At 37.2% G+C, this 13,590-nt stretch overlaps 1 protein-coding gene across 2 annotated transcripts in view; it reads left to right on the top strand.

Moving 5' to 3' along the window:
- The window catches only part of LOC149813847 (uncharacterized), a 38,883-nt gene extending 30,022 nt beyond the window's left edge, over positions 1 to 8,861 (top strand). Inside the window, exons 15-20 of one of the 2 annotated variants that reach the window (XM_089992057.1) lie at positions 1,404 to 1,559; positions 1,682 to 1,896; positions 7,050 to 7,216; positions 8,019 to 8,080; positions 8,222 to 8,312; positions 8,403 to 8,861. In XM_089992057.1, coding sequence (XP_089848183.1) covers positions 1,404 to 1,532 — 129 coding nt within the window. In that variant the 3' untranslated portion in view covers positions 1,533 to 1,559; positions 1,682 to 1,896; positions 7,050 to 7,216; ... (1 more) ...; positions 8,222 to 8,312; positions 8,403 to 8,861. Of the gene's footprint in view, positions 1 to 1,403; positions 1,560 to 1,681; positions 1,897 to 7,049; positions 7,217 to 8,018; positions 8,081 to 8,221 lie in introns of both variants that reach the window. The other variant, XM_089992058.1, reaches the window with a different exon arrangement.
- Positions 8,862 to 13,590: the final 4,729 nt, after the last annotated feature.

Raw genomic sequence — 13,590 nt, 5'->3', positions numbered from 1 at the left:
TCATATCAAGTCCCCTCTGATATTAATTTCTATAGGAACTGCCTATTTGGGCTCACAATTACAGTTCTCATTTGCCATAAAATAATTTTCATTTATTAGATTGAAAATCTTTAAGTGACTTTGTCCAAAACTTTATGCTGTCAATTTCATTTTCTTTGTCACACTTTAATCTGGATTGAAAAATAATATCTCCTCTTGATGAAGGATTTCTACAAGGACGCCAGTGATTCAGGTTTGTGTACAGGATCTGACTGAACCCAAGCCCAAATATGCCGGTGTAGGCATAAAAATGCTGACCCTAATATTGTTCTGATTGATCCGAACCTGACTCAAATAATGTGGTTGGGTTTGAGCTTTTGTTTTTTAAATACTCTTTAAATACATGGTTTGGTTTGAGCTTCCATAGACTAGTTATTTGGGTAAGTCTGGGTTCACCTGATGGGTTGGATTCCCGACCTGTTAACAACCCTACTTGTTATTTTAAATGTCTTGTAAGAAGTTGGTGTTTAATGTCATCAGATGGTTAAAGGATATGCTCAGCTAGAGCTATTTTTGTTCAAATCCCACACTTAATGCCAAAAGAACAGGAAAAGAGAAAAAGAGATGTTAGATCCATGAATTGCACTTTGAGTTTACAATATTGAGTGCTATGCACATAGTTATCAGAAGCTTCTAGAGAGCTCTGAATCTCACTTTGGAAGTGCAAAAAAATGCACTTCTTTTACGCTCCTGGAACTTTATGGGAAGCTCACTTCCCCTGATATGAAATCAAACTTGTACAGTTGTACTAATGTTGGAAATGCATTTTCATATATGAAATTTTGTTTTTTTTCTTAGGAATTGCTTTCTTTCATTATAAAATCGACATATAATGGTATTTTTCACAATAGGGCTTGTTTGTTTCACATGAAATGAGTTATGAAAAATGGGCCATTTCCATTTTGCGTGAAACAAAAGCTCATCCTATGGGCCCCACCATTTTCATATGGAAATCCTGTTGTATGGCAGTGATTGCTTCCTCTCCACCAGTTTCTAGCCTTGAGTGAGCACGTGATTCTCTACTGGTGTTGCTGCATAGTGAATTTTTTTAGCTTTACATTTAATTTTGACTGTGTATCTTCTCCCTTCCCTTAACTTGCGTGGTTAGTAATTAGTTTGCTAAGATGGACAGTGCCAATGATGGTGCGATCCCTACTGATTTCTGGCCAAAGTTTGCGACTTATAGGTCAGTGATTCTCAAGTGATGCTGGCACAACTGGCTCTATTGTGGCTGGACAATTTTGGCCAAACGCTTTCCAGCCAAGTTGTTGCTGTCTGGAAAATGGGGAGTCAATATTACTGAAAAGTGGGTATGTCTGTATGCTTTCACATGCTGTTCAACTCTGACCTAATCTGCCATGCAGGCCTTTTCTGATGCCTATTCCACTCTTGAAGAGGCGCTAATGCATCTCCCATGTTCTGATGATGCAAGAAAAGCATCTCTAAGGTTGCTTCCAATGATTATCCCAAGCTTCAAATCATTTATGGAGTGATCGTATTGGCCAGACATGCTTTTGCAGGTAATGTGGATTGTCCTTGTGCTTTCACAATACAGGCATGTTCCTGCCAGCTATTCCATTCCCTATATTTATGTTTTCTGATGGTGGCAACTGACATGGATGCTTGAATTGATCTTAATCAGATGATGATAATGAAAGAAACCAGTTTAACCTGAAGCACTTGCATATCCTATCCTACAGTAGGTATTGAAGTTCATATCTTATCACTACCTGTATAGATCTTGATGCTTTGGCACAAAAGTCGGACAAATCTCTGTGGGTAAGAAATGATGGCTATGGCAAATACATCTGCAGCTACCCTTATGTTGGTGGATGATGGCTTTGTGCGGTGCTCATGGTAAATTTAAATACACTGCCATGTACTACTTGTTAAAATGTAGTGTTATATATATAGGGCTATGTAATTTGGGTATTTGACCAGGGGTATTTTGGTCATTTTGTATGTGTAATTTAGCCTTTTGTCTAGGGGCTCTAACTGTTGGAGCTCTCCAACGGTCATAAATATGACCATTGGGGAGCTCCCAACGTCTATATTGGGAGCTAGCTCCCCAATACCTCCTTGTATATAAAGGGGGCTGCTGGCCCCTTCTTGTTTTTATGCTTGTTCTAAGCATTATGAAATAATATTATTTTTTATATTTGTGTTTTTACTCTCTTTTGAGAGGTTTATGTGTTAAGTTCTTAGTGGCTCTTGTGCATTTGGCCCATAAGTGGCATTTGAATGTGTATTTGCACATTTTTAGCCCCTTTGTGACTTTGTGGTAGTGCACTTGTTGTTTCATTACATGGTATCAGAGCTAGAAGCTCTTGAAAGTGTAAGGATTCATAAAGAGAGCGATGAGAGCAGGTGTTGGAAGCTTGGAACGTGTAAAGAAGCCTGCGGTGCATCTAGGTCAACTTGGGACATCTCCTCGTCTTCTTATCCCCTTCTCTCTCTCTCTTTCCACTCACTCTTGTCTTCTTTTCCATTATGGCTGATAAAGAAATTGTAAAAGTTGTTCCCATCAAATTTGAATGGAAAAACTACAATATGTGGGCCATGACATTAAAAAAAAATTCTTATGGAAAAAGATATATGGTAATTTGTTGATGGTTCCACGTTAGAGCCACAACCAATTCTCACAAAAATAGTTATTGGAGATGATGGTGGGTCTAAGGAAGAGATTCTTAAGGGAATTGATAGAGAAAATGCTATGATTGAGTATAAAAAAACATATAGACAAACATATACCAAAAAAAATGTGGCTCACAAGTGGGATCTCAAGGATAAAATACATAGTTGCAAACAAGGCGATAAAACCATGAGGGAATACTATAGTATCCTCAAAAGGGTTTGAGACCAATTGGCTAAACTTGAGCCTATATGGGAAATTTCGAATGATGCTAAAGAATGAAAAAAATACAAGCATGGAGAACAATTGTTTCAATTCTTTAGAGGTCTTAGGTCTGAGTTTGAACAAGTTCGGATCAATATTATTTATAGGGAAAAACCTCTTCCCTTATATGAAGAGGCGAGACCCTCTGTGCCTCAAGGTGCAGCCTGAGGCGTGAACAAAGAAGAAGAAGAAGAAAACTAAGAGGAGGAGGAGGAAAAAGAGGATTCAAAATCCATTGGAACCATGTTCTCTCAAATCATGAAGGAGGATTCAAAATCCGTTAGAACCATGTTCTCTCAAATCATGGAGGCCCTTCATCCAGTAATCAAGAACTCCTTTCTTTTAGGAGCTGCAGTCTCTACATCTTCACCTCTCGATAAGGTTTCTTGGCTTTTAGATTTTAGAGCATCATTTCATATGACTCCACGTATATCTTTACTTTTCGAGTGTAACACTAAAGAAGCAGGAGTAGGAGAGGAGGAGGAAGAGGAATCGTGGAAACGTCTCACGAATAAAGAAGTGGGAGCAATAAAAATTCAAAATCCATTGGAATCATGTTCTCTCAAATCATGGAGGCCCTTCATCCACTAATCAAGAACTCCTCTTCCTCTCTTTTCGGAGTTGCAGTCTCTACATTTTCACCTCCCGATAAGGTTTCTTGATTTTTAGATTCCGGAGCTTCATTTCATATGGCTTCAAATATATCTTTACTTTTCGAGTGTAGTACTAATTCAACGCAAAATAATGATTTTACCGTCGATGGGTCCTCTCTTAACATAAAAAGTATTGAAAATTTTAAAAGTACTTCAAAATTTTCTATTTTAAAAGTTAGATTTGTCCAAAACTAGATTTAAATCTTCTTTCTGTTTCACAAACTACCAACCATGATTGTAGTGTCTCCTTTTCATACAAACAATGTTTTGTACATGATTTTCAGTTCGGGAAGCAGATTGAGGAATGACATATGGAAGGGGACCTCCAGTACATAGATCATCTTCTTCTTTCAAAAAGCAATTTTTGTTATATTGTTCAAAATGTGGGCGTAGTTTTGTGGCATCAAAGACTAGAACATCCTAGTTTATCAAAATGATCTCATGTATCCCATTTGGACAAATTTTGTAATGAAAAATTCCATTGTGAAGATTGTGTTTTTAGCAAAACGAGAGCTCTTTCCTTTCCCCAAAAGACCTAGTCTTCCTCTAAACCATTTGAATTAGTTGACTCGGATGTATGGAGACCTTCCCCCTATCTTATCTAAAGATGATTTCTCTTACTATGTGATATTTATTGATGATTACACTAGATTTTTTTGGATATATTTTCTTAGGCACAAGTGTAAGGTTTTTAATAACTCTAAAAAATATCATAATCTTATCAAAAATTAATTTAAAGCTGAAATTTCCATCTTTTGCTCCGACTCTGGGAGAGAGTTTATGTCAAATGATTTTCAAACATATTTTGAAAATAATGGAATCGTACATCAAAGATCATGCTTATACACCTCAACAAAATGGACTAGCTGAGAGAAAACATAGGCACATAATTGAGACTACTAAAACTCTTTTGATTTTAAAAAAATGTTCCAAAACATTTTTGGGATGAAGCTTGTTTGACGGTTGTATATCTTATTAAGAGACTTCCATCATCTAAGTTTCAAAACATTTCACCTTATGAAAAACTCTTGAAAATCTCTCCCGATTATCTTAGATTAAGACTTTTTAGATGTAAGTGATTTGCTCTCACCAATAAAAATGATGATCTCTCTCTTACCATATGCTTTCTTTGGATACTGGGAAACTCAAAAAGGGTTCAAATGTTTTGATTTAAAAAAGGACAAACTATATATATCAAGTAATGTTCAACCAAATGCTTTCGAAAGTTACTCTAAGTTAGAAACTTAACAGTTAGAAGGTGTCAGAAGACCAAATTGGACCTCTAGACCTCCCGATAGGTTTGCCTCATATGGATCCTTTGCTCAACAATATAGTGCTTGTTCAACTAGAAATTTGTCTTATTTTAAACCTGTCACATATAAACAAGCAAAGGATTATCCCAAATGGATAGAAGCTATGAATGAAAAATTAGGAGCACTTGAAAAATTTAAGACTCATGAGATATCTGACTTGCCTAAAGGTAAGAAAACTGTAGGTTACAAATGAGTTTATAAAGTTAAAACTAAGAGTAATGACACCCTAAAAAGGAACAAGGTCAGGTTAGCTGCCAAGGGTTATGCACAAAAATATGAGATAGACTATGATGAGTCATTTTTCTCCGTAACAAGGATGACTTCAGTTAGGACTTTTATCGTTGTTGCTGCTGTTAAAAATTGGCTTATCTACCAAACGACTATAAAAAATGTCTTTTTAAATGAAGATTTAAAAAAAGAAGCTTATATGAATTCACGTCTTGGATATGAAGTTCCTTCTGGTAAGGTGCTTCAATTAAGAAAGACTCTTTATGGTTTAAAACAAACTGTGTGATCCCTTTAGTTATGTTTTGCTCAAACTTGGTTTTAAATTATGTTATACTGATACTGTCATGTTTACTAAGAAATCTGATGCAGGGATTGTAATTCTTTTTCTTTATGTTGATGACATGATCATCACAGGTAAAGACAAATAGGGAGTAAAACATATTAAATGTATTCTTAAAAAATATTTTGAAATGACTGATATTGGATTTCTTAGATTTTTCCTAAGAATTGCGGTTGCTTGTTCTCTTAGGAGATATTTACTTTCTCAAACTAAGTTTGTTAATGATATTATTGTCAAGTTAGACATTATTGATGTAAAAAAAGTAGATACCCTTGAAGTTATTAATGTCAAGATGAAGATTGATGATGAGATACCTCTGAAAGATCCTACCTTGTATCACCAAATGATTGATGCTTTGACTTATTTAACTATTACTAGGCTTGATATTGCGCATGCAGTTCATACTGCTAGCTAAGTCCAACATTCTTCTCCCATAGTTTACATCAGTGTTGTGATGAAAATTGTTAGATAATTACAAACCTTTACCTTTAGAGGACTTTTGTTATCATCCTCTTCCTCTTTTGAGTTGATATCTTATTCTGTGGAGGAGATCCAATTGATCGATGCTCAACTATTTGCTTGTGTATTTTTAGATGATTATCTGGTGTCATGGAAGTGTAAAAAGCAACAAAAAGTATTATTATCATCTACTGAAGCTTAGTACCATGCAATAGCTACTACAACATCAGAGATCGTTTGGTTGCGAAGACTACTTAAAGACATGAGCGTTCATCTTCAGACACCTTCCAGACTGTGTTGTGATAATAAGAGTGCAATATACATAGCTGACAACTATACATTTCATGAAAGGACCAAACATATTGAAATGGATTGCCACTATGTGCGTGATGAATTCCTGAGGAAAATCACCCTACCATATGTCAGTTACGAGTATCAACTAGCGGACTTCTTCACCAAGGCGCTTTCATCACCTCAATTTCATTTTTTTTTGACAAACTTTCGATGATCACACCATAAGTTTTTATTTTTTTTTTGGGGGGGTGGAGGTGTTAAAATGTATTGTGTTATCTTGTGCATATATATATATATATATATATATATATATATATATATATATATATATATATATATATATATATATATATATATATATAGGGCTATGTAATTTGGGTATTTGATCAGGTGTATTTTGGTTATTTTGTACATGTAATAGGTGTTGTCCATTAGGGCCAGTTTTGGATTTTCATTTTTTATTTTTGTAATTTAGCCTTTTGTTTAGGGGTTCTATAAACGTCTATATTGGGAGCTCCCCAATACCCCCTCTTGTATATAAAGGGATTTTGGCCCCTTGTTTTTATGCTTGTAGTACTAAGCATTGTGAATTAATAATATTTTTATATTTGTGCTTTTACTCTCTTTTGAAAGGTTTATATGTTAAGCCCTTGGTTGCTCTTGTGTATTTGGCCCATAAGTGGCATTTGTATTTGTGTATGGGCACATTTGTAGCCTCTTTGTGGCTTTGTGGTAGTACACTTGTTTCATTATACTACTCTGTATAAACCCTGTGTAACATATCTCGTGTCCACAGATGGGCTAATCTATTTCTGCACTTTTTGTAGCAGTGTTGTTTGCTATCTCCAAGGGTAGAACATGGTCCGTGATGTTCATGCAGGATAGGCTTCAAATCGGCCTGTAATGGCAGTTCTATTATGAGAAAAAGGTGGTGTGCTCAACAAGATACACACGTCCAATCTGTATGTGCATGAGAACTACTTGCGTAAAATAGGTATTGGCAAATTCAATCTTACACAATTCTGAAACCTGTCTTAATTGTGAAGTAAGCTGTGAAAGTAATCTCCACCTCATGTAGAATTATTCAGTCGATTGCATTGGTAGGATTTCAGACAGGTTCTAGGCTTGCTCACCACATCAAATACTTTATATAGGTCAGAGTGTTGGAGGCATACGATTCACTAAAAAGGAATGTTGCTATAGTTCCCCAATTCAGGATAGCCAACTCCCTCCTCCTGAAGGACCTAAGTCATTACAGGAGACTGAAGGGTATGCTCTTTAGACTGTTCACGTGAAAAGATCAGGTGCAATATGATTGCACAAATATTTGTGCATTAAGCACCTGAACACCCTACATCTTGGGGGCAGGGCCTGTCAGGTGTGGGACCCACGACCTGATGGAGGGTGACGGGGTACTTAATGTACAATTTTTTTTGCAATCATATTGCACCCTATCCAGACTTGTTCTTCACCCACTTCTGCTTTATGAATCATCGGAACCTTAGCTATAGAATCTAGTGTCCATGATCTGAACCTCTTTTCAAAAAGCTAGGAGATAATATTGGGTCTGACAAAAGATAAAACTAGAGGCTCATGAAATGGACACCCAAAATCTTCCTAAAAACTTGTGAAGGGACATACAGGGGCCTGGTTGTTAACTTGAAAAAGTGACGTAAATTACACAAGCTATTTTTGGTTACATCATCCACCGCCACATATCTAATTTTCATCATTGTTTCACTTGGTTGTTTCTTCTTTTTGGTTGTTTCATTTCTATTTATGTAATCTCTGAACAGAATCCATTCTTTTGGTCATGCTTGGCGACAATAGTAGTTTTCCAATCTTCGCTACTGTGCAGGTTAGTTTTAGAAAAGACTTGTTAGTTTCTTTGAAATGCTTCAGTACAATAGAAAAATAATTGCTTGTTATATGAATTATTTTTAGCAACGAGTTGCTCGAAGGAAAATGACATTTAGATTGTGAAATGACACTCTGGCAGCTCGAGAATGATTCATCACCTCAAGGCAGGTCAATGCTACTGCAGTTCTGGGTTTATATTGGAGATTGAGAGCAGATCCATAATGCAGAAGGTGCCTTATTCATTCAGAGTTGGGTTATGGAACTAATCATTTAGATCACATCTCAAATTCGAAGAAAGGTTGATGCTGTTGCGGTTTTAGGTTTGATGTTAAAGATTGAGGACTCCATGACCTGGATTGACCCAATTCATGTGGAGTAGAGAGAGGTGCTGTTGCATTCAGCAGAGACAGCGTGTGGCATTGTAGCATCTACTGCAACACCATTCAGAAGCATTGCTGGCAATAGCGAAGAAATGTGGAAGCTGTGTCACAAGGATATGGCCGAATGGACATGGGACACGTCATTTTTGTGTAAATTTCCATTAGAAATAGTATACGAGGGGGTATGTTGGAGTATCCATGCGACAGTGTGTGGAGGCATCAACCTCCATTCTAACTTGTTCCACCTAATCTTTCTCCACTTCTTTTATGATAAATGACAACAATTGCTGTATGACTGGCATTTGCGTTGGTGTAGCAGTGCACAAATGCTTGTTTTATTGCCCTGAGCGTTTCTCATAACAGGGTAGGAGCAGCTAATGCACGCCACCTTGTGTTGGGACGTTGCAGGTTCAAAACCCACTGGTACAGTTGTATAACTGGTAGGGGTCTGCCTAACCCCAGCTTGCCTTTCAAAAAAGAAAAGCATGTTCTAATATCGTAAAAATATACTGGGGCACGCAAATAATTGTCTTGCAATTCCCAGTTTAATGCCAACTTGATAGTATCGAATAGCCAGCATAATGACTTCTAAGACGTGTAACAAAGCATTTTATTTCAGAGTAATTGGTTCCTCCTAAACGTCGGGCGGGTTTTGATGGTGCTGGTTTTTTCATTTATTATTATTAATTTTTAAATCTAACTTTACAGGCGTGGTTTACCTGGTTTGCTTATACAAATGGCTTTTCGATTGTCCAATTACAAAATGTAAGCAGGCTTCCGAAGGGTTTCAAAAATCAACGGTCTACAATTTTTACCATTTTCAAGGCTCCAATATTCGGTTTCTTTGCAAATGAACCATGTTGATCATATGTTTTCTGGGGGCCTGATTTGCAAAACTAACCTAAACTAGTGCTGACTATGCCCTCTTGACGGTAGGAGGGATCGATTTCAAGATGGGGCTTGAATGACTGTTAAATATAAGATAAAATTTTCTGCAAAAAATGCATTTATCCTCTTGCTGATCCCACTTTTGAGTGAACCTTGTTGTTGTATACTTTGAGTAGTATGATCCGAAGAGAAGCTCTTAAGATTATCCTTAAAGAAGGTGGGCTGGGGCGTGACGTCGACTAGTCTGTCTTAAGCTCTGCTGGAATTCAGAAAGAGTAGGATGTGATTTATAAGAGATGATGGGACCTAACCTTGGGAGCCATTCGGGTCTAGCTCTTCAGAGGTCTTAAAATAGACCATGGTTTGGGCGTCTAACCCACATCAACGTCCTTGAGTTTGTTGTTTATTTTGAAGCATCTTTGCCTGTCCACATCACCAATTCATGTACGTCATGGATTACCTCATGTATGAGTTCAGTTTTTTTTTGGCATTCTATCTTCTTTCCTAGACTCTCTCTCTCCAAGTCCCTATTTATGTTCTCCTTTCATGAGTTCTATCTAGTAATAAAAATGGTTTGGATTCGGGTTGGATGTAGGCATTATTGAATCCTACTTACTCGGTTATGGCCTAATCAGATTCAAAGACATATTTGGAATTCGATAAAAGTTACTATTAGATCTTGTTCCATTTAGCATATATAGCTAATCAGATATGCCCATTGTAAGTAACTGGATTCAAATGTTAAATCAGATTCAAATTTAGATGTAAATTTCTTAAAGCAGATCCAAATCTGATTATTAACCAGATTGCTTTCATTTGAATCCGACTAAATGGATTCAGGTTCGTCACTGGCTTTCCTAGTTCTGTTAACCACTAGCCAGTAACCTATTTGAAAAGCAAAATTTAAATGTTTGGATGATGATGCGCAAACCATTTCAAGCACTACCGCATTGAACCATTTTTTGGAGAAAGGGGCACTGGATTCATTACCAACAACAATAATGGCTCCCACTGTCTAATTGCTTTCCACATCTTGACTAGGCAAGTAGCATAGAGATGGATGTATCTTGGGCCGGATGGGATTCTCCTTTGTATTGAATGGATTTGGCAGCTTCCACTTCTTCAAATGCATAAACGCACATGATTCCATCACAGCTACCACATTCCAAACAAGGTCTTGGTACCAACAGCAATGCTTTAAAGGATTTTCTCTGGCATGTGAGTTCCATCACTCGGTAAAGACAGGTGGCGTGCTCGTGTTTTGGGGCCAATACTTTATAAGTGTCTCTTCCTTTTTAGCAGGGGCAGGCGTGGGACCCCTTTTTTTTTAATAGGCCCCTATAAGTGTTCGGCCTCAAGCACAGAATATGCTAGGGTAGAGACAGCCACCTTCCCATGCCATTGGTTTCAGCTTGATATTCTAGATAAGCATCCGGTAGTAGGGGGGGGACCTTCGGCAGATCATTATTCTCAAGAACTACCACCCAAGAGGCTTTCCCTCTTGATGTCTCTGCTCTCAGGATCTAGGTGACCCACCACAACATGTTGAGGCACTATTTATTATTTTAATTAGTTTTAAACACACACACACACAAGCGCGCGCGCACACACACACACACACACACATATATATATATATATATGCTCTTTTATAGATTAAATACTAAGAGGTCTTTGTTCTCACGTTCTAATGGTCAGGTGCGTAACCAGCACACTAAAAATTTCTAAGGTGATTATAGTGCATAACGTCAGAACCTTAAAGTACCGTAATTTTCTTTTGAATAATCCAAGAAAAAGATCTCATCACCGACAGCGAAATGGTTGGCCTCTGGTTGGTGAAACCCTTGAGCCCCCCCCTGCCCATTGGGGATTTCACCGGGGATTGCTGCAAGGGGTGTTAACCATGGGTTTCGAACTTGTGACGTCCTATCAACTTGGTGACAGCCACACGTCGAACCCACAACCTAGAAGAAGCCTTGATGCAGAAGAATGAATATTGATTGATTGTGTGTGTGTGTGTGAATTAATCTAGAGTTGCCTACATTGCAATATATTGGAGAAAACGACACCTTTAGTGTCTTGGTTTCTTGGGCGTATGGGATGGTGAGCCGTAGCCACTAAAATTCAACATGCTATTAATTTCAAAATAGACAAAATCCCAGGCAATGCCAAAAGGGTGGTACCACTTCATTACTATTGTCTGATACACGTAACACATACAAGAGCATGAACATCTTCAACATCACTTTTTTTTGAAAGGCAAGCTGGGGTTAGGCAGACCCCACCAGTTATTATTCAATCCTACCACTGGGGTTTTGAACCTGCAACGTCCCATCACAGGGAGACCTGCACTGTCATCTCCTACCAATCACGCGGAGCCTTAGATCCCTACAAAGAAATCGTGGTTAATGTATGAAGACTGACTGCATCAGGCTCCACCGATGGAAGCCGCCACATGTTGGCGGTCCTCTCCGAGATGAGCCTGAGGGCTCTTTCCCATCTCCGGCCGTTCGAGATTGAAGGGTCCTGGAAGACGATCTGGCTTAACTGGAAAAAGAAGAGAGTTGAAGAAGTGGTTAGCTCCCGGTAAGATTTAGATACCCGACTCCATAGTGGAAACTTGAGTGTGTAAGGCCACAGGAGCAGTGTGATCACATGGCCGTGGCAGCCTGTTAGCAACCTGATCTTGGCTGCAATTATCAAGTGGTACACCATGGCTATGATCTGCTGACTAAACTCTGTGGAAGCAAAGGAGCAACAGAGTTTCCAAAGGGTTGTGGAAGAAGATGAGAAGAGTTCATATAGAAAAGGAAGGGTTATATAGGAGGAGGAGGAGGATATGAAGTTTTTGGTTCTCTTTTGCAATCACATGAAGAGATGAAATTCATGGAACTTTGTGATTGGCTGCTTCGTTTCTGTTGTGGCTTGTGGGGCATGTTTGACTTGTCGTTAGCCTCTTCATATCTGCAAGACAACTTCTTTCAAGGCACCTTAACCTATTCAATATGATATGATTTTTACAGCATTGGGTTTTAGTGCATTATTGGGGGTAAAGGTAAATTAGAAGAACCAAAGAAAAGGTTTTTTTATTATAAAGATGATTGTATTGTCCTTGCAAAATGGCACACTTTTCAAAATGCCTATCTATTCAACAAAATCTTCTCATGTTGGAAATTTTGATTCTTGACTTTTTAGAATATTTTCACCCTTTCTCAAATATAACACGATGCTTGCAAATCATTATTGTAAATGTCTCCAAAATGTGTAATTTTTTTATTAAAAATAAAAAATAAAAAAATAACAATCACATAAGGGGCACAAGCAAGAGGACATTCACAAATCATTTTTGCGAATGCTCAACAAATGTGTGAATCTCCTTTTACTAAAACCGGATAAGGGTTACATACAGTGAGATGTTAAAAAAATGTGGGAGGACATTCACATACGAAGGTCAAAACATTCACAAATGTGAACCTATTTAGTAAAAGGAGGTTTACTTATTTTAGAGACATTTACAAACATGATTTGCATATGTCGTATTATATTTGCGAACTAAATACTTCCACATTTGTGAATGTTCTGACATGCAAATACACTAATATTATCAGTAATCAAAAACACTGTAAAGCCTGAATTGGTTAATTTTTAATAAATGTAAAAAAAAAAAAATACTTTTAATATTTTTTAAAATATTTTAAATTATTTTAATATTTTTAAAATGTGTCACGTTATGATTGACACATAATAAATTATTTATTCATTTTTTAGCCGATAGATCCACTTGAGTATTGGTATTGGCCCATACAGCTGAATTGGTGGCCAAACAATTCAGGACCAATACAGTTACTGACAATATTGCCTCACATATTTGTGAATGTCCACTTGTCAGTGATCCTTATGTAATTTTAATAAAAGGAGGTTCACACATTTTGGAGACATTTACAACATGATTTGCGAATGTCCTTACACAGTTGCAAATGTCTTCCTGCTTGTGCCCTTTATTCGATCTTTTTTTAGTAAACATTTTGGAGACATTTGCAACAATGATTTGCGAATATCGTCCTAGATTTTCAAAAGTGTAAAAATATCCTTAAAAACTCAAAATCTAAATTTGGAACATGGGGTGGGAGATTTCTTCAAATTAGTAAGCATTTCGAGAAGCACACCATTTTTATAAGGATATTACTCATTTTCAATTTTTCATTTCTCTTTTATTGTTTCTCTTGACTTATATGGTGCA

This window comes from Nuphar pumila, chromosome 16 (assembly GCF_984573655.1).
Source record: "Nuphar pumila chromosome 16, dmNupPumi1.hap1.1, whole genome shotgun sequence".
Taxonomy (NCBI): Eukaryota; Viridiplantae; Streptophyta; class Magnoliopsida; order Nymphaeales; family Nymphaeaceae; genus Nuphar; species Nuphar pumila.
Note: the sequence above shows the minus strand (reverse complement) of the source record. Positions and strands in the feature narration are given on the sequence as shown.